This window comes from Coturnix japonica, unplaced genomic scaffold (genome assembly GCF_001577835.2).
Source record: "Coturnix japonica isolate 7356 unplaced genomic scaffold, Coturnix japonica 2.1 chrUnrandom339, whole genome shotgun sequence".
Classification (NCBI taxonomy): Eukaryota; Metazoa; Chordata; class Aves; order Galliformes; family Phasianidae; genus Coturnix; species Coturnix japonica.
In genome coordinates, this window is record NW_015439867.1 from 531292 (window position 1) to 554349 (window position 23058).

Genomic DNA, 23058 nt, shown 5'->3' on the forward strand with positions numbered 1-23058 from the left:
CTCCGTATAGCGCCCCCTGGCGGCAGGAGGACGGCACCACCGCCACCAGCATCATTTATCGCCCCCTCCCCAAAAAGGGGAGCAGGAACCCCATTATTTCTCATTGATGCTGCGCCAATGGGGGAAATCCACAGCCCAATAAGGGGAAATCCACAGCCCACTAGGGAGAAAGCCCAACAGGGGAAAGCCACAGCCCCAAAGGAGGAGGCACAGCAGAAGAATGGGGGATACGAAAGAGGGAAAAAGAGGGAGTGGGGAGGTCGAGCCCACCCTGCCCCAAGCAGGCACAGGAAGGCCACGTTCAGTAAAGAACAGCTTTATTACCTCTGACCATAAGAACACAGCAATTAGCAATAGGAGTCGGGCACCACCCGCCATGTCACTGCAGGGCCACAGGGAGCCCATAGGCCACAGGGGCAGCCCCAGTGAGGTGCTGGAGGCGGGGGGCATTGCGGGCTTCAGCCACGTAGCGGAGGAGGGGAGCCCCGGGGCGAGGAGCCCCCAGCCAGGCCCGCAGCAAGGACTCGGCGTAGCGGTCAATGTCGCGGTCGGTGACGTCCCATAAGGTGCCCAGGATGAGGGGGCTGCAGGGAGCACAGTGTTAGAATAGGGGTGAGGGGCAGCTGGCACCACTCTGACCCCAAAATGAGGAGAAAAGCAGCTGAAAATATCTGGTCTCAATGCTGCACAGTGAGTGCTTTGTGCTGACTGGAACAGGCAACACAGAGCAGAGTTAAAGAGCGTTATTGGCAATTAAGAACCACCTCTCAGCCTCTCTCACAACACAGAATTGGGAGAAAAGGAGATGAAAACACACCCGTGGGTTGAGATAACCACAGCATCTCCTGCCATGCACCAGTATGGACAGAACGGTGCAACAGGGGATGACTGAGATAAAAACTGCCCTTCCTTGGGCTGCTCCTGACCCAAAAATGGAGAGAAACCAGGAAGAAAACGGTGTGGGATGAGACAGTGATGAGATCTGTCAGCAATAGAATGGGCAAAGCAATGAGGAACAGGGAAAGACTGAGTTACTGCTAATGGGCCCATTTCTCCTCAATCACTCTGAGACCCAAACCAGGAAGGGAATGAGAAGAAAACACTGTGAGTCGAGTTCACAGCAAAGAGAAAATGGTTGTGGGTAAAGAAGGTCTCTTAGTGCTGCTTACTGCCTTGGGTAAAACAGCAGAATTAGGGAAGACTGAGTTACTGCCAGTTAAAAAATACCTTTCCTTCGTCACCTATGACCCAAAACCAGGGGAGACCAAGTTGGAAACGCTTGTGGGTTGAGATAACAGGGAGGAGATTTCTCATGGCTTTCCACCTGTACGGGAACTGTTGAATCACAGCCTGAGCCTCTGACTGACCACCTGAGCTGAGCACGGAGCCAGCCATGGGAGCACAGGTGAAGGCAATTCAGCCTGGCTGCACCTCTCCTAGACCCCATTTAAGGGCTGACTACCACCGAGGAAGGATCTCTTTCTGGATCCTACACACACAGATGAGCATTCTCATTTATTTTTTTTATTATCCCTTTCTACCCTGATAATCTTCCTAGTTATACGATCTGCAGGTACCAGCCTAACCACACCACCCTGCATATGTGATTATACACCACTACAGCAACGCTAAGTGGGATTGGGGCAGGTGGAGCTGCTGCCGATGGAGCTCCCCGCTACTCACCAGCCAGCCATGATGTACTTCAGCACGATGCCTGTACCCTCCAGGCTGCCCCGCACAGCGAGCGCGGCGCTGCTGCAGCCAAAGAGCAGAGCAACAGCACGGCACTGCAGCTGGGCAATGGTCTGCCCATCCAGCAGGCGGGCACCTGCTCCATGTCCTGCATAACTGTGAGGGAACAGAGTGGGGTGAGCAAGGCAGAATGACACCTAAGCCAACCCCAACACCCAACACAGACTTCCAGCACCCAACACCACCCCCTGGCACCCCCAGCACTCACATGTAGAGATCATGCTCCAGCAGCGCTGCTTGCATCTGCTCCTGGCTGGGGACTGAGCCTGTCACCCCTTTCCAGCCTGGTTCACTGTGAGACAGGAGGTGAGAAAGGTGGGAGTGCAGATGTCCCCAGCCCTCCCTCACCCCCCGGTTCCTCACCTCTCAAACCAGCTGCGGAAGGACTGCTCAGTGCTCGCCAGGTTATTCTGAGGGTTGAGGACGTAGAAGGTCTTGCTGGGGTCAACACCGCGGCACAGCACAGAGTTTGTCCGCTGCTCCAGGGAGGAACAGAAAGGATGGAGAAAGAAAAGTCAGCCCCAGCCCAGCCAGGGGACACTGAGCCTCATGCAGAACTGGGTCAACGTCTCTCACCTTCTGTGCCAGGGCATAGCTGAAGAGGAAGCGCAGGGATGGGAGCCGGGTGATGGGCAGGTCCTTCAGGCACGTTATGCTCTCCCAGGGCAGTTTCTGCATGTGCTGCAGGAGGAGAAGGAAGGTAAGAGCAATGCAGCAAGCAGCAGAGCCACGTGAGCAGCAGCAGCGCTGGGATCTCACCTTGTCCAGCACCAGGATGACAGAACCGCCAGGCTCCCGTTTGATGTTTTTCCGCTTGTCCAGAGCCTCCTGCAAGAGGAGCTGGGCTCTGCTGGGCTGAGCTGGGCACAACCCCACAGCCAGGGCTTGCACATCAGCAGGGCTGAGGAGGGCAGCAGCATTCAGCACAACCTGCAGCAAGGGATGGGTGTGAGAGGGGATGGAAGCCCATCTTCCATCCCAACCCTGAGCCCTAGGAGCTCTATACCTTGAGCAGGTTCGGATCTTTTCCCCTCCAGCCACACTGCTGCAGCTGAGCACTTAAATGGGCAGCTTCCTCAGCCAGCAGGGGATCCTGGGCTGCAGGGAGCAGTGCAGCCTTCCAGCAGCCCAGCACCTGCATTTCCAGCGTCTCAATGAGGTTCTGCAAGAGAACACATGGAGTCATGGGCAGCCTAAGCCCCCCAGGGGTGTGGGCATGGGGTGCATTTTGATGCTCAGAGGGCTGAAACACCCTTCCTACAAGGAAATGCTGAGGGAGGTGGGTTTGCTCAGCCTGGAGAAGGCTCCAGGGAAACCTCACTGCAACCTTTCAGTATTTAATGGGAGGTTATAAACAGGAGGAGAACAACTTTTACCACAAGTAAATAGTCACAGAACAAGGGAGAGTATCTTTAAACTAAAATAATGGAGATTCAGGTTGGATGCAAGGAGGAAATTCTGTTCCCAGAGGGCAGCGAGGCCCCAGCACTGCAGCACAAGGAAGTTCAGTGCTCAGGGCCATGGGTGGGGGGTCCTGGGCAACCTGATCTGGTGGGTGTCAACCATCCCACTGCAGGGGCTGGGTGGGCGTTAAGGTCTCTTCCAACCCGACTATACTGTGATGTTATGGTTCTGCCTGCCTTCATCCTCTGATCCAGGTTGTAGCGGCACAGCCACCAGTCCCGCTTGTCAGTGTAGCTGCTGGCTTCCTTCTGCTTCTTCTGGATGGAGTCGAAGTCTCTCAGCACTGAGCTCAGTGTGGTCTGGAAGAGGACAGGAGCTGTGATCTCACCCCTGGGCTCATCCCCACTGCTTCTCATCCAGCCCTTCCCTCACCTTGTTGTGTGCAGTTGAGATGCGGACAGTGATGGGAGCATTGCCCCTTTCCAGCCGTGTCAGCAGCAGCGTGTCCCCCACAGAGGTGGGCTGGATGCTCACCAGGGTCAACACACACACAGTCACCCCTGAAAAAGTCACCCACAAACCTTCAGGTCAGCGCTAAGGTTTCGAGGCAGGAGGCAGCACCGTCTGGGGCTCTGTTTGCATCAATCCTCACCAGCTGGGATCTGCTGCAGCTGCTCACTGAAGCTGGTGCACGCCTGGGGCCCCAGACCTGTGGGGCTGAAGCTGAAGAGGTCCTGGAGCTCAGTGAGGTGGTGGTGACGTGAAGTAGTGTCCTCATCCTGCAGGGTCAGCCCTTGGAGCTGCTCGGCCATCTCTGCTACTGATTTCTTCTCCTTGCTGCAAAGGCAATAGGGAGGAATGCCACCCCATAAACCACCCCTCCTTGCTGAGCCCCTTCCCACTCATGCCCTGGGGATGATGGCAGGGAGTTGTGGGACCTACTTAAGCTTCTTGTGGATGATGGTGAGCAGCTGATGGCGTGTGGTGACAGAGACGGACTCAGCCAGCAGGTAGGCAGTGGTGATGGGGTCCTGATCACCTGTGGCCAGAGCCAGGAGCTGGCAGAGCTGGCTGTACAGTGTGCCAGGAGGGCAGTGGCTGATGCAGCTGAAGGCAGATTTCAGGAACCCACGGGCTGTGTCCAGTGAGGAGGTGTCTGGAAGGGACAGAGCAGCAAATCTGGGATCAGGCAGCGAGCCCCATAGCGACCCTGGCATTCTCAGTGCCACATCACCCACCTCACAGTGCACCCAGAGCTCCCAAAACCCGACCCTGCAGCCCCATGTTTGCTCACCATCCACAGTTGGCAGCACTTCGTGCAGGGAGCTGAGACACAGGGGCTCTGTACTGCCCGGCCTCGGCTGTGCCAGGACCTGTTCACCAGCCTCCTGCCGCAGCCCCTCGAGCTCCGTGTCCATGCCCTCCTGCCTGCATTGGATTCTGCCTGTGGGATAAAGCAGATGCTTGGTCCCCTTGCTGGGGCCAGCAGGGACAACATGCAGCTCGGGGTGCAGTGAAGGCTCCCAGCAATCCCACCCCCTTTCCCCAGCTCACCCTTGGCTCCATCCTCAGAGGCTTGGAGAGAGCTGACGCTGATCTGCTCCTCCACCTTCTCCTCCTCTTTGATGGCACTCAGCAGCTCCTGTTCCTCGTCTCCTTTCCCACTCGGAGCCCTGTGTGCCACCTGCTCCTTCTTCTCTGTGCCCTCAACTCTGCGCCCCCGCTGGGGCCGGGTGCTGCTCCTGCTGCCTCTGCCCACGGAGGATCCCAGCTGGGAGCCCCCCACCTCCACAGCCCGTGTGCGCAGAGCTCTCTGTGAGCAGCTCACTGACCGTGGCGTCTTGCAGCTGGTTACAGGTGCTTTGCTGGCAATGGGGCTCAGCACTGATTTGAGACCCTCATCGCTGTCATCACCAAACGTCACCTGCAGGAGGGAGACAAGGAGGTGGCAGGGCTGCACTCGAGGCTACCCGGCCTCCTCCTGCCCCACTTACTGGCAGCCGGGATCTGGTTTTCCCACGGGCTTTGGGTGCTTTCAGGAGCTGTGACTTGCTGGGTGGCAGCGAGGTCTCGCTGAACACAGTGAAGGGAGCCCTGGGGCGGAGGGGCATCACAGCCCCCTGGGTGCACGTCTTGGCTGGAGGACAGGATGGCTTGTGGCGCAGGGTGCTGGGCTCCACTGCCGGCCGGATCACAGTGGGAGGCACCTCACTGTCCAAGTCACCCACAGCAAAGACATCCTTGTTGCCTGTGGTCTTGGCTTTCTGGCTCTTCTTCCCTCTGCGTTTACATGCAGGGGATGCCACAGAGCCCCGTGCACGTGCTTTGCTGCGGGGACTGGCACTGGGGTGCAGGGTGCAGGACGTTGTCACTGCCTGAGCAGCAGCAGCGGGCAGTTCTGTGTCGGAATTGCTCACAAGAAAGGCATCATTGATATCTCCCACCGAGGGGGGCTTCTCTCTCTGGGTCTTCTTGGTTTTGGGTTTAAGCACAGGGGCTGCTGTGGTTGCTGCTTTGCTTTTAAGCTTCTTTGATTGAGCTTTGTCCATCTTGGGCACGGCCGCTGCTGCTTTGGGCTCGGTGGGGCTCAGCAGGGCCGGCTGCCAAGCCCAAGCAGAGGCAAAGACACTGTCTACGGAGCCTTTGTGCTTGGCAGCCAAGCAGCAAACGGCAGCCGTGGCTTTGGCAAGCAGCAGACTGGCCCTGGAGACCCCCAGACTGGGCAGGTGGGGGCTGCAGGATGCCAGGAAAGACAGAGCGGCTTTCAGGTGCTCCTGCAGCTTCTCCTCGGGCCAGGCACCAGACAGGCTGTGAAGTGCCAGCGTGGCATAACCAGTGGCCACCAGATCATCTAACAGCTTCAGTGCAGGTGCCTCGTGACCGCTGCCCAGCTTGTCCTGCAGCAGGACAGCAAAGCGAGGGCCCACGGTACCGCAGCGCTGCAAGGTGACCTGGATCAGCCCCAACCCTTCTGCTGCACTGCCGGCCGCCAGCTCGACCCGCGCACAGCAGAGCAGCCAGCGGAGGCAGAGGGATGACAGGGTCAGGTCAGAGCAGAGGCAGCAGGGGCAGGCGGTGGGGTGGGTGAGGAAGGCAGGTCTTTTCTTCTTCTTGGGTTTCAGTTGCGGTGAGGAGCTGAGTTCATCTGCTTTCTCCAGGCCACTCACCATGGCCACAAACTCCAGCACGGGGCCCTTCAGAAAGCCCTCATCTTCCGCAGGTTGCTCAGAGCCCTCATCCTGCTGCTTCCTACCCTCCAGTTTGCCCTTCCTGGGCAAGATCTTCAGAGGGCCTCGCAGCTTCTCATCAGCCTCGAACTCTGCAGACAGAGATGAGGGTGATTTGGGGAGATGCTCCAGCAGCCCCCCATTCACCTAAGCCCCAGTAGCAGCCCTCCTTCTCTTTGCCTCAGCCCAGAGCAGGGACTCACTGGTGCCGGACTCCAGGAGGAACAGAGCCTGCTGCAGGTTCCAGCGGCTCAGCTCCAGCTCGTTCTGCTGCAGCTCCAGCTGAGCCTTCAGCACCAGAAAGGAAGCACACCTAGAGGGGGGAAAAACAGCCCTCAGAGCCCCAGGAAGCCACAGCTCAATTCCCAGTGCTGTTCAGTTTCAACTGGCCCCAGGGCAAACATTAGAGGAGCTGCTTGCTCCAGATCCAACTGCAAAGGGACCAACCCCTCACCCAAGGGTACCCCCCATGCCCAGGGATGGGGCTGCCCCCATCCACAGTCACTCACCATCGGACCACTTGCAGTTTCACAGCCAGCTTGAAGGCCTCCAAGCAGAAGGTTTTGGCTTTGCACATCACCTCCACCCTGCTGAGGAGGACCACCAGGCGCTCGGAGCAGTCCAGCAGGTCAGCCAGCACCTGCCACTTCTGCAGTACGTTCTCCCCTGACAGGAGGGACACGCTGCTGACAAAGCTGCTCCTCCCAGTGATGCAGAAGGAGCACACGTGTCCTTCCAGCTGTTCCGTGGCCCACAACACCCATCCACTCACCACAGTCTATGAACGGGATGTCTGTTATTGACTTGTGGGAGCCCAGCATGTTGCTGCCCATCAGGAGGAGGGTGATGCCACGTAACAACTTGTAGGCTTCGCTCAGAGCTGTCTCGGGCGTTTTCCAGCCTGCAATGAGAGCTGCTGTGGGCACTGGCACCAATTACCTGCCACAAAACCCAGCTCTCCTTCCCAGTCCCAGAGGATTCCCAGCACCTCGGAGGCTCACCCTGCTCGAAGATGTGCTGCCTGAACTCTGGCGAGAGCTGGGTGGGCGGCAGGCTCAGGTAGGTGGCGGTCAGCTGCAGGGCTTGTGCTTGAAGCATGTACCAGACCTTGGAAGTCTTTTGCAGAGCTGGGTTCTGGAGCACCTCCAGCAAGAGGGCAGTGCCATCTTTGATCTGCAGGAGGCAGTGGAGGGAGAAAGTCACTGTTTGCGGTCCAGGGATCCTCTGTGGCCTAAGGTGGGCTCAGGTCAGCAGCAAGAGGCACCGACTGCCAGGCAAAGTTGCCGAGGTCTCCTTTTGCAGCCGAGACAAAAAAGGGCTTTGGGGAGACTCACGCGGTGGCTGGCGCAGTACAGCTGGCTGCGGAGCACGAGACAGGTCTGCTGCAGCAGCAGGTAGAAGTCGCTGTCCCTATCTGCTCTCTGCAAGCAGGACTCTGCCTCTTCCAGGAAAAGCTGGAAGCCAAGGGGTCAGTATGAGGGCTGGGGCTGCAGGAACAAGCCCAGCTGCCCCCCTGTCATCCTCCCTATGGTGCTTGCCTTGGCGTAGCCGGGGCACTCCAGCTGGAGGAGCAGTTTGGTGACCTGGCAGAGAGCTCTGGCTGTGCCCAAATCGTCCCCGAGTGCAGTGCACAGGGCTCGTACCAACAGGTAGCTCTCCATGGCTTGCAGGGGCTGGAGGCAGGAAAAACCCACAGTATGAACAGGGACAATGCTGCTGTACTGCTGACCCTGTGCCTCCACAGCCCCAGCAGCATTACCTTGTCCATCAGCCTGTAGAGAGCTGCTGTGACACAAAGAGAGGCCACGGTCTGCTCCAGGCTGCGCACAGCTGGGACACCCTGAGATGCCAGCAGCTGCTTCCATAGGGCTAAGGCATCGTCCAGGTTCTTGGACTGAGCTGTGGGCACAGTATGGAGTTGAGCAGCTTTGCCACAGCACTAAACCACCACCAGCACCGCCGCTGTGTGCAGGAGGAAGGCACTTCCAGCAATGCCACCACCACCCAGAGCACCCTTCCCTGCTCACCATAGAGCACCTCCTGGCACACTCCTCCCCGCCCACGTCTATCCCACTGCCTCCCCTTCCTCAGGGGGTTAACCTCACTCCCAGCCTAAATCCAGGCACCCCAGAGGAGCCCTCCATACAGCACAAGTGACCCAAACCCGCTGCGCTCTCACCCAACTCTGTGACCAGGTTGAAGGAGATTCCACTGTTCAGGAAGGCGTCCTCCTGCAGCTTGCTTTCATAGTTCAGGTCATTGGGCTCAAAGTCTTCCAGGATCCTCTGTCCCAGAGCTTTGACTCTCTGCTCCCTTGCTATGCCCTACAGCGGGTTACAGGCAGCAATGATGCAAGTTAAGGGGCATTGCAGACCCCCTGTGAAACATGGGGACACGTTTGGGCAGCCTCCCCACACACCTCCTCCAGCTTAGACTCCAGGGTACAGATGTAGAGCCAGAGCAAAGCCTGCGCCCGGTCATCGAGGAGCTGCTCCTGGTTCTCATCATTCCTGGGCACCAAGTCCAACAGCCGCAGTGCTTCATGGACAGAGTCCAACGCGGAGCTGTTGGAGAAGAGAGCTGAAACATCGCCTTCTGCCCCCAGAAATGACACCCTACACCCAAACCACCCCAAAAGCAGCAAGCACCAGAGCAACACTACTCCCATCCCTTAATACTCCAACCCCTTCAGTCCCACTGAGGTCCCTCCAAAGCTCCCAAAGGGTTTTACAGGGACACAGGACACAGGCACCCTGCACGCCCGTGGCACCCACCAGTTGATCTGCTGGGCATAGTTGTGGTAGCACAGGACCTGAGCCAGCTCCACCAGGCTGGCAGCGCGCTCCTGCAGGCGGCCGCTGTCCTCGGAGCAGATCTCCAGCAGGTCGCACAGCACGTCGTAGCGTTCCTGCCCCGTGTCCGCACGGATGCTCTTGTAGGCCCTCAGCTCAGCAAAGAGCACGGCCACCAAGGTGTCTGTGTCCAGGTGCTGAGCAGACAGCTCTTCCTTCAGGGTCCTGGGGGAGCAGAGCTGCATGGGGATGTGGTACAGAGCTCCACAGTATCACTTTAATCACAGAATCACAGCACGGTTTGGGCTGGAAGAGACCTCAAAGCCAGACTGTGCCCTTCCTCCTCACAGCCCCACTTTAACACTTAAAGGCCACCCTCGGGTGTCCCCAGAGCCTTCTCCAGGCTGCCCAACCTCAGCTCCCTCAGCCTTTAAACGCACAGGATGCTCAGCACAGCGTGGCCCCCCCACACACAGTGCAGCCCACTGATCCGCTCCTCACCTCAGCCTCAAGTCCTCCGCTCCTCCCTGCTTCACACTGTCCACTTTCACTTTGGCCCAGAAGCTGATGGGCTCCGCCAGCAGCTCCCCGATGCGGCCCCGCAGCGATGTCAGCCACAGCACACAGGATGCCAACGCGTTCTGCAGCTGCCCCAGCTTGCGGTAGCTTTCCACCTGCAGCCTGAAGCATCTGTGCAGCTGCAGGGAGAGCACAGGGGAGAAGCTTCAGAGCCCTGCATGTCCAGCAAGCCCTGTGGCTGCTCCCCTTCCTGGGGGAAGCAGTTGGTTCCCATCCTCTCCATTGCTCCTATTGCAGCTCAAACCCTTTGGCACGGAACTGCTCACCTTTTCGGGGGGTATCTCTGGAAACCTGAAGGCATCTATTTTCTTCAGCCTCTTGCAGATGAGCTCAGAGATGGAGCTGGCTTCCTTATGAAGGTTCTGGCTGTAGAAGATGTACGTCAGCTTAAACACGCACGATGCTGTTGAGGGGAAAAAAATGAACAATTGAAGATGTGTTGGGAAGGGACTACCCCACTTGCTCCTCTCCCAGCTGCAGACCAGCCCTGCAGCAACACGTGTTGGGAGGCAGGAGGACTCTTCTCCTTTGGTGCTCCACAGCAAACAAGCAGGGGAAGATGTTGAGCTGCGTGCAGTGTTTGCCCCAACCCAATGCCAAGGAAGCAGGCTTGGTGCCACGAGGACACTGACCGGTAAGGTCGAGGTATTTGACTTGCTCCCCCTGAGGAAGCCCCTCCGGAACATCCAGCATCTGCATCACGGTGTCCCGGCAGCCTGATGTCAGCTGCTGCTGCCCCGACCACCCAGACACCTGCAAGGGATGCAGTCAGAGGGATGGGGGTCCCATGGAGAGCCCTGCAGGGACTGAGGGCACATCTCTGGGGCAGCTCCAGGAGCTTCTGTGAGCCCCATTGGATGCTGCCCCCATCACCAGCAGTACCTGGGAGGAGCGGAAGGTATCGCAGGCAAAGCTGGTGAAGAGCTGGAGGCTGCGGTGCAGCAGCTGCTTCAGCACAAGCCGCTGCTTTGTGCCATCAGGAGGAACCTGAAGGAGGAAGGAGAAAGTCAACTGCGAGGCCACAACAGCAGCATGACCATTGGGAAGCGGGACACTGCTGGCAGGGCTACAAGGCCTCCAGCGCTCCTAATTAACAGGAGAGCTCTCATTAACCCCCAAAGCCTTACCATGGCCAGCAGCAGGCCAAGGACACGGCAGTGCCCTTCCACGAAGGCACAGAGCTGCAGCACATCCTCCGGAGGCAGCGGCTGCTGCTGGCTGCTCCTGGCACGTTCACTGAGGGACATGGTGACAAGTTGGCAGCCCTCAGCCAGCACCCTGAGGATGCGCCCCGAGACCTTCCCTGCACCACCCAGCGCTGCCGCTGCCTGCGCCAGGGCCGGCCCTGCTGAGCCCACCTTCTGGGCCAGCACCCGGCTCAGCTGCACGCCAGCCTCCAGCAGGGCCAGGGCCTCGCTGCACACCTTGGAGCCCCCCAGGAATCCTCGTGCATCTCTCACAGCCGCCTCCGCCTCCCCATAGCAGCCTCCCCTGCAGAGCTGCCGGCACTGCTCCAACAGCAGCTCCAACAAGCAAAGGGCCTGCGGCAGAGAGGGCGGCCGCGCCATGTCCTCACGGAGGGAGGTCAGGACACCCTGCAGCTCCCGGCCAAGGCAAGACAAGGACGGAGCCTGGGAGGCTTTGGAGAGAGTGGAGGCCACAGCCACCAGCTGCCGGGCAACCTGCGAGGTGAAGAAGGGCGGCACCAGGGGCAGCGCGGCCCCCTCCTCATCCTCCAGCAGCAGCACGAAGCGCAGGGCCTGCAGGCGGTCCCGCAGCGTCCCCTTGGTGCCCCACAGCGTGGAGAAGCAGCTGTGGGCAATAGCACTGAAGTTGGGTGACGGCGCGTGGTGCTGCTGGTGAGCGCGGAGCTGAGCGAGGATGAGTTCCGCTGCCCTCCTGCAGGCGTCACGATAGCCACGGGCAGCCATGTTCTTCAGCAGGTGGAAGAGGATCTTCTCCAGGTACAGAGGGGTCGGCGGGGCAGTGCTGCTGCAGACAAAGCCCCTGCAGGCTGCCTCGGCCAAGGCCATCACTGCGTTGGTGTGTGTGAGGTCGCAGCTGGGCTCCCCCACGCGCTGCACGCAGGCCCGCAGGATGCGGTCGCACACTGTGCTCTGTGCACTGCCCTGCACTGCTGTGCTGCTGGAGAGGCATTGCTGTAGGGGAGCAGAAAGAGGGAACGAGTGTGCAATCAGGGGTCGCTCAGCAAAGAGGTGGGACCCCCCCAACCCCCCTCAGCTCACCAGCAGCTCAGTCAGCAGCTCCTCTGTGCTCTCCAGGCTGGCGGTGCGGGACACGAAGTTGGCACCTTTGAGGCGTTTCATGGCAGCACTGGGGAGACAGAGATGGGGGAGTGAGGTGAGAAGGAAGGGGGGGGCAGAGATGTCCCACTGCGTGAAACCCCCCCAGCCTGAACTCCCATTTCCCACCACTCAAGGGCTGCCCTCTCAGTGCTCAGGGACCCCCTGAGCCCCGTTCTCTCCTCTCTCCCACCCCCCCTCTCCACCACCCCACAGCCCCCCAGCGGCCCTCAGGTATCAGACCCCCCTCTCTCCTCCAAAAGCCATTCCTTAGGGCACACATCCATCCCCCCCACATCAATCCACCCAGCAGGCTCTTCTCTCCCCCCCAAGGTTCGCCAATCCCCCCCATTCCCAATCCTCAGCCTCCCCAAGGACTGAAGCCCCCTCTGTGCCATCAGCTCCCCGTTTCATTGACCGCAGCCCCACACCCAGCCCCACTCTTACACCACCCTTATCCTAACGCCCCAGACTCCCACTGCCCCCCCCACCCCCACCCCGGGGCCTCCTTAAACTCCCCCCGCACCCGCTCCCTCCAACTCCTCGTTCCCAGCCCCCAGGGCCCCGCAGGCTCCTCCATCCCTTCTCCCCCATCCCTCCTCTCCCCCCACCCCCCCTATAGGTACCCAAACCCCCCGCTCCCCCCGGTTCGGACTCACTCCGTCCCCGCCGCCGCCGCCTCTAACTGAGCTCCAGCCCCGCCACGCGCCCCATTCAAGTCTGTCCCGCAGCCAATCAGCGCGCAACGGGGGGACGCCGGGACTTGTAGTGCTGAGCTCCGCCCCGGGACCGGAACCGGGACCGGGACCGAGACCGAGACCGGGACCGAGACCGAGAACGAGACCGAGACCGAGACCGGGACCGAGGAAAGCGGAGCGGGTCGGGCCCGGCAGGAGGGGCTGTGTGAGGCTGGAGCTGCGGAACGGACCGGAACAGAACGGACCGGAATGGAATAGAACGGAACGGAGCTCCGCCGTTATGGGGCTGCGCTGCCGCCCCGTCCCTCCCCTGCGCTGCTCCGTCCTTGGGATGTTATCGCTGCTCAGCGCTGCCCACACAGCCCGGACGGGAGGAACGGGCACACAACGTGTGATAACGTGTCCTTATCAGCGTGTGCTGCTGTATCCACTGCAGAGGGAACTGGATGGGCCAAGGTTAACGGCACGAGTTTCAATAGGACCAATGTCGGGTCCTGCATTTTGGTCATAACAACCCCTGGCAGCCCTACAGGGTTGAGGTGTTGTGGCTGGAAAGCTGCCTGATGGAAAGGGACCTTGTTGTGCTGATGGACAGTGGGCTGAATATGAGCCAAAAGGGCCAATGGCATCCTGGCTTGTACCAGGAATGGTGAGCAGGACCAGGGAAGTCATCCTGCCCTGTATTCAGCATTGGTGAGGCCTCACCTCGAGTGCTGTGTTCAGTTTTGGGCACCTCAGTACAAAAAGGACATGGAGGTGCTGGAGAAGGTCCTGAGAAGGGCAGCAGGGCTGGGGAAGGGCTTGGAGAATCAGCCCTATGAGCAGAGGCTGAGGGAGATGGGGCTGTTTGTGCTGGGGAAAAGAAGGTTGAGGGGAGACATTATCACCCTCTTCCAGTATCTGAAAGGTGCTTACAGTGAGAGTGGGGCTGGTCTCTTCTCACTAGCAACAAGTGACGGGATGAGGGGAAATGGCCTCAAGTTGTGCCAGGGCAAGTTTAGGTTGGATGTTAGGAAGAACTTCTTCATAGAAAGGGTAGTTAAGCACTGGAATAGGCTAAACAGAGAGGTGGTTGAATCGCCATCCCTGGATGTGTTTAAGAGCCGTTTGGATGTGGTGCTCAGGGATATGATTTAGCAGAGGGTTGTTAGTTATGGTGCTATGATTAGGCGGAGGTTGGACGTGATGATCTTCGAGGTCTTTTCCAACCTGGGAAATTCTATGATTCTATGAAAAGAAACACGAACAACAGGAAAACTGCACTGATTTGGTGGAGCCCGTGAGATGGGATCCACACAGCGGGCAGAACTGGACTAAAGGCTGACAGAGAGCATCAATACCTTAACAGAAGACATCAATACCTTAACAGAGAGCATCACATGTTAACAGAGGGCACCAGCACGTTCCCCTTCGATGTCCTTAAGAGCTTCTCTGGCTGTCACGGCTCTCTTTGGGACAAGAGGAGCCGTTGTGGGGGATCAGAGGGTTCGGAATAAGGTGTTGGGGGTGATGGTGGAGGAGCAACAGTGGGCCGGCAATGGGCTGACAATGGGCCGAAAATGGGCCGACAATGGGCCGGCAATGGGCTGACAGACAATGATCTGACAGACAATGATTTAACAGACAACGGGCCGAACTCTTGTCCCGCTTGGAAATGCCTGATCTCGAGGTCACTGAGCTCCGAACTTCATCCCAACCGAGATGCAGCGATCAGAGTTGATGCCACCCTCGGACCAATCGCAGCGCGTCTTTCACCTGCCACGAGTGGCTCGTCCAATGGGAGGCGGCGTTGCTCTTCCCGTCCCGCCTCGGAGCCAATCAGCAGCGAGCTACGAGGAGGTGGGCGGGACTCGGCGAAACCGAAAGTAAAACCAAAAGCCGGCCGTGATGGCGGCTGCCCCAACCCACTCCCTGCCCCCCAGAGCAGTGGATGCTGTTCTTGCCCGGTGTGGCCATCAAGGTGGTGGGGACCATCACCCAGCAGCATCACGCTGCAGCTCGTTTCCTATCAGGGCTCACGCAGTACATCCCCTGATAGCAGCCAGGCGTTGTCAATTTGGGGCAGCGCGGGGTTTTCTGGGAAGCACAGGAAGCAGCAGCTGAAGACAGGCTGTGGGGTGTGGGGGGAGGTTTCCTGTGCTGCTGTAGACAGCAGTAAAACCATGGAGGCTGCGGTGCCCCCAATGGCAGCTCCGCTCTGCCTGGTGCACAACGAAGACTGCAAACTGTCCCTCAACCCCGCAGCGCTGGCAGTTCTGCGTGGTGTCACGCAGCCCGTGGTGGTGGTGGCCATGGTTGGGCCTTTAGGCTCTGGGAAGTCCTTCCTGATGAAGCGACTGGCACAGAAGTGCACAGGTAAAGTGTGTGTTTGGGGGGGGGGGGGCATCCCCTCCCTTCTGGGGGCATTTGGGGGGGTTTCTGATGGCTCTGTGCCCACAGGCTCCCCGCTAGGCAGTGCGGCGCAGACACAAACAAAGGGCATCTGGATGTGGTGTCTGCCCCATCCCTGCAAACCTGGCGTGGCACTGGTGCTGCTGGACACTGAGGGGCTGGGAGAGGCCAACAAGGTGAGTGTGGGGGGGGTGGCTCCAAACCTCCCCCCATGCTCTCTTACCTCCCCCCTAACACAGCTGTGGGTTCAGGGTGACAGCCACAGCGACATCTGGATCTTCACGTTGGCGCTGCTCCTTTCCAGCACCTTCGTGTTCAACTGCAAGCAAAGCACCAACGACTCGATGCTGCAGAAGCTGTGGTATGGGGATGGCTGGGAGGGTGGTGATGTGCTGATGATGGTGATATGCTGCTGGTGGTGACAGTGTGAGCAGTGACACAATGACATGTCCAACAGGCTGCTGATGGATCTGACACACCATGTGCGTGTGCGAGTGAAGGCGGACAAAGCTGAGCCAGCCGATGAGTTCGTCCGAGTCTTCCCTGGCTTTGTGTGGGTCGTGCGTGACTTTAGGCTGCAGGAGGGACAGCAGCCCATCAGTGGGGATGAGTACCTGCGGCAGATCCTGCACTCAGGTCTTGCGTCCCCATCTGCCACTGTGTGTCCCTAAGAGCAGCGGCACTGTGCTGACATGCAGCACCCGAGACACAGATTTGGATATGAGCGATCCAAATCCTTTATTGCAGATTCTAACATCCCTTATATGCAGCTCCAAGCACCCTCCTGTAATTTGCCATCCCCGCAACCTGCCGACAGAACACTGTCTCCTTTATGTCCAGGCAATAACTGCTCGTGCAAATGCTCATACACTCAGAGCCACACATTGTTTCTACTCTTGCTTCTTCCCCAGTCAGGGTCATCATCCCATGGGGGTTATACGCCCCTGGACGCAGCCTCTGTTCTCAGTGTCTTCTTCCACACCCCCTCAAACTTGTAGGGATCTTTAAGATGAAGCACAGAAACCTGCGGGACTACCTGTACAGCTTCTTCCCCCACCGCAAGTTTTCATGCTGGAGCAGCCGGCGGCTGACAGAGACCTGGCTCGGCTGGAGGCGCTGCGGGAGGATCAGCTGCAGCCACAATTCCGCCAACACGAGGAGGATTTCTGCCAGCACATCTGGAAGGAGGCACCAGTGAAGGTGCTGCTGAACAGGAGCCAGGTGACAGGCAGAGGTGAGCAGGTACCATGAGGATGGGTGGGATGTGGGGAACATGCATGGGGGTGACGTGTGCGGTGACTGTCACCTCAGTGCTGGCGTGTCTAGTGGAGACGTACGTGACCGCCATCACCAGCGGCTCCGTGCTCTGCGTGGAGAGCGCGCTCATGGTGGTGGCAGACACTGAGAACAGCAGAGCGGTGGAGGAGGCGGTGGCTGAATATCAGCGGGGCATGGAGCAGGGCCTGGTGCTGCCCATGGCCTCGCACGCTACGCTGGTGGCCATGCATCAGGACTGGAAGCAACGTGCCGGCACCTTCTTCCTGTCCCACGCCTTTACCGACACCAGGCGGTGTTACCAGGCACTGCTGATGGTACGTCACCGTCACCGCGTGGGGCTGGGGATGATTGCTGTGCACTGAGTGCTGCCTTTCGGCACAGGACAAGCTGGAGGCAGTCAAGGAGGAGTTCTGCCGGCGCAACGAGGAGGCGTCGGAGCAGCGGTGCCGCGCGGTGCTGCAGGAGCTGTGGAGGGGCGTGGAGCTCCACATGCAGTGTGGGCACTACGCGGTGCCGGGGGGCATGCGGCTGTTCCAGGAGGAGTTGAAGCGTGTGGTGGAGGAGTTCAAGCAGATGCCTGACAAGGGTGTCAAGGTGAGCAGGGGGTGGGGGCAGTGGGTGCGGGGCAATGGCCGTGCCTCACGGTGGTACCGTCAGGCGGAGGCGGTGCTGGAGAAGTTCCTGCGGGTGAAGAGAATGGAGATGATGGAGATGTGGCTGGATCGGGTGGACCAGCAGTGTAAGGCGGTGCTGGCTGAGGCGACAGCCACAGCACAGGTGATGGAGGAGCGGCTGGAGGAGCGGCTGGAGGAGCACAGACAGCAGCAGAGGGCTGAGCTGATGAAGCTGAGGGAGCTGAAGGAGGCGGTGGAGCTGCGGATCTGCATCCTGGAGAAGCAGCAGGAGGTGATGTTGGCTGAGGTGCCAGCGGCCAAAATGGCGGTGGAGGAGCAGCAGCAGCAGCAGGCAGCCCTGGACATGGTGACAGCTGCACAAGAGGCAGCAGAGGCACAGCTGGAGGAGCAGCGGCGGCAGCAGCGGGTGGTGTTGGCTGAGGTGACAGCAGTCAAGGAGGCAATGGAGAAGCAGCTGGAGGAGCAGCGGCAGCAGCAGCAGGTGGTGTTGGCTGAGGTGACAGCAGTCAAGGAAGCAATGGAGAAGCAGCTGGAGGAGCAGCGGCAGCAGCAGCAGCGGGTGGCCCTGGCCGAGGTGACTGCCACCCCATACGTGACCGTGGCACAGCTGGAGGAGCGCTGGCAGCAGTGGGCGCAGCAGCTGCGGGAGGAGCAGAACCAAGTGCTGTCTCAGCACCGGGAGGTGAGCGCAGGGATGGTGCCACAACGGTGCATGGGGATGCTCTGCTGTAGCACCAGCACAGCTTGTCTGTACGGCTCCTCATCACACAGGAGCTGGAGGCACAGCTGCAGGAGGGCCATGGGCGCGAGGCGGCAGCGCTGCAGTGGGTGGAGCCCTCCTGGCGCTCCAGGCTCTTGAAATTCCTAGGCGTGGTCATTCCCATCCTGAGAATATTGGACAGCATGGTGAAGAATGCCACATAAAGGTACTCCTGGAAGCCGTGGAGCAGCCCCCCCCAGCCCCCACTGCTGCAATAAATTCAGTGACGCTGTACAGGTGCTGTCAGTTTGTGGGGTGCTCTGGGGAAGCACAGAGAGTGTGTGTGTGGGGGGGGAGGTGATTGGACATGGTGATAATTGTGAGACAATTAAAACTGTGGCAAGTGACATGGTAACAGTTGTTATGTGATGACAGCAGTGACAAAGAAAGGCTCCAACCCACCGGGGATCATTGAAGTGTGAGGGGTGGGGGTATCTCAGGCCGTGCCTCTATGGGATGGATGGAGAGGGTTCACCTCTCCCATGGAGATAACATGGGGAAAATGTGGGGGTGCAGCGGGGACATGGAGGACGGGGACACAGGATCACATACGGACACTGAGAGTTTCTTGGGGACTCTGTGACACTGACACGAGGGGGCCCAAAGTGCCATTGGGATCACATAGGGACCCAAGGGGGCTGTGACACCATCTCCAAAGTGCCCCAGAATGGTCCCAAAACGGGACCGTGGCTCAACCATTACACCAGCAACCTTCCTGGCCACTGCTGGCTCACAGTCACCTGGTGGCTACCGGGACCCCAGAGCTCCCTTCCAGCAGCTCAGCCTTACCTGCACTGACACGTGCAGTTGCTCTTCCCCAGCCGTAGGGTCCTACAACTGCCCACACTGAACCTCACCAGGTTCCTCCCTGCCCACCAGAATACCAGCACGGCGTTCCACTGCAGCAGCCGCTGCTCCCGGCTTTGTGCCATCACTAGACTCACTGAGGGCAGCCTTTACCCCTTCCTCCAGGGCACTGATGAAGACGTTGAAGGAGGCCGGACCCAGCACGACACAAGGAGCAGCACTCCCTGCAGGGCTCCTGCCAGTTCTGCTCCATTTCTGCTGTTGGCAGCTCTCGGGTTGCCCGTGGTGGTGTTCAGGATGCTCGAAATGGTGGTGGCAGCACTCAGGATGGGGACGCTCTGATGGGACATCCCAAATTTGGGGGTTATTTCATACTAAAACAACACAGTAAAACATTACGTGTTTTACCCATTTCAGTGTTTATTGAGCTGCAGTGTGCAGCACGTGGGAGTGTCTTTAATCCCTGGTGTCCCCACAGTGCTGGGGGGGGCAGGGGGGACCCTACAGGTCATGTCCGAGCCGCTCAATCTCATCCAGGAAGAAGTCAAGGTCAGCCCTGGTGACAGCGGGGCTGGTGACAATCTGCCGGAAGAAGTTGGGCTTGGTGCCGTGGGGCTGGTAGCCCACCATCATGGAGCCCTCCTTCATCATCCTCTCCTTGATTGCAGGGGCCACCTGCGGGGAAACAGGTGCTGGGGGTCTGTGTGGGGGTAGGCACTGAGCAGAAGGTGGGGGACACACCGGAGCCTGTGCTCACCTTCCCCAAAAGCTGCTCGAAATCAGCACGGCCCTGTTGGCCCCGCAGGCTGGGGGGCACAAACCAGAAGCAGAGGTTGAGGAATTCGGGCTGTGGAGAAAGGAGAATGGGGAACAGCACTGGGGCTCCATTCTGGGAGCTGCTGTGTACATCACGGGGTGATGCTCCCCGCTGTATCCCCCATGGGGCTCATCATAGCGTACCTCCAGCACCAGCTGGAAGCCGGGCCGTCTCTTCACCTCGGCAGCCAAGTAGCTGCGGATGGAGAGCAGTGTGAGCACCCAGTGGTGGCACCTGGTGGTGACACCCAGCGGTGGCTGCTGCGCTCACCGGGTGCAGGCGAAGGCTCTGTCCACACGCTGCTCCAGCCCTTCGGTCCCCACCGCCTTCCAGAGCAGCCAGAGCTTGAGGCAGTCGACACGGCGGCCGCACTGCACCGTCTTGTCCCCGGTGTCCAAGGTCACATCGTAGAACTTGTCAGGCTGGAAGAGGTACGTGGCACCCGCCCCGTGGCATCGCTGCAGCAGCCCCTGTGGGAGACAGGGGTCCAAGTGTGGCTGTGGGCGTTCCTCAGGGGTCCCAGCAGGGGCTCAGATGGATGCAAGGGGTTCCCAGGGGGGTCCGAGTGGAGTGCAGGGAGTGACAGGGGATCCTGGAGGATATCTGGGGTCCTAGGGGTTCTGTGTGGGTCCTGTTGGGGCACTGGAAGGTTCCGAGGGGGAACTGGAGAGTTCCAGGGGTTCCCAGTTGGGTTCTGAGGGCCTTCAAGGAGTGCCAGGGTGTCCCAGGGGGGTCCCATTGGGGTCTAGAGGGGCTCTGATGAGTTGCTGTTGGGGTCCCAAGGGGATCCTGGTGGTATTCTGGGAAGGTCAGAGATGGCCCCAGGAAGTTACAGCGAGTTCTGAGGGGTCTCAGGGCACCCCAAGAAGTTCCTATTGAGTTCTGGAGGGTTCCAAGGGGGTTTCTGTAGGATCTAAGGGACTAGAGAAAGTTCCAAGGGGTTCCCCATGGGGTCCTGAAGAGTCCCAAGGGGTAAGAAGGGGGTCCCCGTGGGATCCCAGCAGCCGCTGGACTCACAGAGTCATCTCGGAGCAGGAAGGCCGAGCACTGCAGCCCCACCGTCAGCATCTTGTGAGGGTTCCAGGCCACCGAGTCAGCCCTACAGTGAGGAGAAGGTTGGGGGACTCTAAGGGATACGGTCCCATGTCCCCACAAAACACGTCCTGCTCCCATTTGCTGGTACCTCTCGATGCCGGCGAGGAGTTGCCGATGCTTCCTGGAAAGCAGAGCACTCCCACCCCAGGCAGCCTGTGGGGCAGAGCAGGGTGGATGTGGGGAAGGGGGCCTGGGGGTGTGCAGCAGGGCTCCCCCAGGCACTCACATCCACATGCAGCCAGAGGCCGTGACGCTGGCACACGTCCGCCACCGGGCCCAGTGGGTCAAAGGCGCCCAGCACGGTGGTGCCACAGGTGGCACTGACAAAGAATGGCACAGCACCCTGAGACATGACAGCACGGGGGGGGGGGGACATAAATCAAGGTCAGTGGATAGCATGTGGGGACAGGGCTCCCCTGGCAGTTATTCCTGCCCTGGCCTCACCTCACTTTTCACCCTCTCGATCTCCAGCTCCAGCTCCTCGGGGATCATCTTCCCCCTGAGGGATGCAGCGGGGCCGGGGTCAGCAGTGGGGCCGGGGGTCCCAGCACAACCCCAGCATTAACCTGGTGCGATCCCAGTGCTCCCACCTCTCATCTGCACGCACCAGGACGACGTTGTCGGTGCCGATGCCCAGGAAGGCGGCTCCTTTCTGGATGGAGTAGTGGCACTGTGGGAGCAACAGGCTCAGAGTGCTGCTCCCACTGCCACCCCCCCCCGTGCCCATCACTGTGCCCACCTCCTCTGAGGCAAAGAGCACCAGGCGTGGCAGCGCCCGGCTGCCCAGCTGACGGCTCTCAGGGAAGCGCTGGAAGCGGGCCACGTTCATGGCGTACATGTTGGAGATGGAGCCCCCTGCCCAGGCACAAGGACAGCAGCACTAACACCAAGGATGGGCCAGAAGCTGGGGGTCCCACAGCAGCCCCCCCTCCCTCCTCACCAGGGCAGAAGATGCCATCACCACTCTTCCAGCCCACCAGCTCGCGCAGCTTGGCCAGCACCACCTCCTCCATCAGCACAAACACCGGGGCGATCTCATAGGTGTACCTGGGGGCACAGTGGGGGGGAGTGAAGCCACCCCTTGGAGCGAGACCCCCACCCGCACCCCCACGCACATACTGGCTGGTGTTGAGGGTCTCGGTGAGCAGGCGTCCCACCAGCGCGTGGTGGTCCAGGCCCGAGAAGAGCTGGTTGAAGAAGCGGGGGTGGCCTGGGGGGATGAAGGGGGTTGACAGGGGTGTCGGTTGGTGGAGGGGCTGAGAGGCACCATGCACACCATGGCAGTGGAGATGGTGACACAGCCCCAGCAGGGCCCTGGGGACATGGGGACACAGCTGCCAGAGGAAGAAGATCACCTGGGAGGGGAGCCAGCCCCTGTGTGGATAGCAGGTACATGAGGGGGGCTGCTGGGGTCTATTGGGGTGGCAGGGGCACTGACAGGGACACAAATGGGGCAGCTGGGACCTGTAGGGGGGGCAGGGACTCGAGCAGAGCTGCTGGGAGCTGTGCGGGTGGTGGGGACACACAGTGCAGCCGTTGTGACCTTTGGGCGCGCAGGGACGCGATCAGGGCTTTGGGGTTTGCGGTCTCGGGGTCGGGGTGGGGGTCGGGGCGTCTCCCGGCTCTCACAGGTCTTGACGCTGTAGCGGATGACATCCCGGCAGCGCTCCAGCAGGCGGCTCTCGGGTTCCCCGCGGCTCCGCAGCTCCAGGTCCAGCAGCTCCCGCAGCTCGTGGGGCTCCTTCCACTCGCAGACCTGCGGGCGGCACGCGGCCCTCAGCCCCCACCCGAGAGCCGCCCCCAGCCCCCCCCCACGCCCCGCTCCCACCTTCTGAGCCACGTCCGTGCCCTTCCTGACCGCCTCCTCCAGCAGCACCTGGAATGCCGCACTCAGGAACTGCTCCCCGGCCGCTCTGTCCATCGCCGGCCGCTCCAGGTCGCCCCACCGCTCCATCACGGCCCGGCCCCGCTCACCCGGGTCGGGCTCAGCTCAGTGCTCGGAGCCCCCACCCCTTTTTAATCCCGTCTCACCGACCCCTGGCAGCTCCGTGCCGCTCCCAGCCGCGCTCTGCTCACACGGGGACAAAGTCCGCGGCGCGGCCGGCACCGGGTGACGGCGGGTCGGGAACCGCTGCCGGGGGGTCGGGGCGTGTGTGTGACTGAAGGGGGGGGTCGGATGCGGCATCGCCCCATGGCGGACAGCGGGCAACGGCCGGCCGGCCCCGACCCCACATAGAACCGAAAGGCCACGGGGACGTGAACGGGGACGTGGACGGGGACACGAGGAACCGGGGCGGGACACAACGCCGGCGGGGGCTGCGGGGTCACCGAGAGACCGGGACGGTTCCGAGGGACCGGGAGGGGCGACAAGGCCCCGATGGGCCGCGGCTGTGAGAGGAGCCCGCAGGGGGAACCGGGGAACGAACACAGTAATGGGGTGCGGACCCCCCGGGCCGGGCCCGCCCCGCTCCAACTCGCTCCCACCCGCCCTCGTCTGTCGGGCAACTCCCGCCCGGCGTT

The 23058-nt window shown here is 60.4% G+C and overlaps 3 protein-coding genes across 5 annotated transcripts; 1 reads left to right on the top strand and 2 right to left on the bottom strand.

Annotated features, from left to right (window-relative positions):
* Positions 1-300: 300 nt before the first annotated feature.
* ESPL1 (extra spindle pole bodies like 1, separase) lies at positions 301-13312 on the bottom strand. The gene is made up of 31 exons (XM_015850357.2): positions 12717-13312; positions 12001-12088; positions 10882-11913; positions 10637-10741; positions 10387-10507; positions 10021-10157; positions 9677-9873; positions 9158-9400; positions 8803-8947; positions 8563-8707; positions 8143-8282; positions 7922-8056; positions 7718-7837; positions 7385-7556; positions 7156-7284; positions 6893-7049; positions 6587-6696; positions 5151-6475; positions 4711-5080; positions 4451-4600; positions 4099-4312; positions 3809-3993; positions 3589-3716; positions 3393-3515; positions 2759-2914; positions 2512-2682; positions 2329-2433; positions 2116-2228; positions 1961-2044; positions 1684-1848; positions 301-584 (listed from the first exon to the last, which is right to left on the bottom strand). Exons 2-31 carry the CDS (start codon positions 12079-12081, stop codon positions 380-382), a joined length of 6663 nt encoding a protein of 2220 aa, XP_015705843.1. The 5' UTR covers positions 12082-12088; positions 12717-13312; the 3' UTR covers positions 301-379.
* A 516-nt stretch (positions 13313-13828) lies between these two features.
* LOC107306942 (guanylate-binding protein 6-like) lies at positions 13829-19033 on the top strand. The gene is given in 11 exon segments (XM_032441627.1): positions 13829-15110; positions 15195-15322; positions 15398-15507; positions 15604-15811; positions 16003-16207; positions 16210-16380; positions 16458-16738; positions 16806-17018; positions 17082-17741; positions 17831-17985; positions 18792-19033. Coding segments are annotated over 10 exon segments (2925 nt in total). The 5' UTR covers positions 13829-14314; the 3' UTR covers positions 17984-17985; positions 18792-19033.
* Positions 19027-23058, bottom strand: CSAD (cysteine sulfinic acid decarboxylase). Of its 3 annotated transcripts, XM_015850365.2 has the most exons (14): positions 22367-23058; positions 22168-22294; positions 21658-21748; positions 21479-21585; positions 21278-21393; positions 21129-21208; positions 20983-21037; positions 20765-20881; positions 20627-20691; positions 20461-20542; positions 19714-19913; positions 19587-19638; positions 19384-19473; positions 19027-19301 (listed from the first exon to the last, which is right to left on the bottom strand). In XM_015850365.2, exons 1-14 carry the CDS (start codon positions 22490-22492, stop codon positions 19128-19130), a joined length of 1482 nt encoding a protein of 493 aa, XP_015705851.1. In that variant the 5' UTR covers positions 22493-23058; the 3' UTR covers positions 19027-19127. The 3 variants fall into 3 exon arrangements, with proteins under 3 accessions (XP_015705851.1, XP_015705852.1, XP_032297530.1); XM_032441639.1 differs by lacking the exons at positions 19027-19301; positions 19384-19473; positions 19587-19638 and having other exon boundaries at positions 19810-20364; XM_015850366.2 differs by lacking the exons at positions 21479-21585; positions 21658-21748; positions 22168-22294; positions 22367-23058 and having other exon boundaries at positions 21146-21208; positions 21278-21318.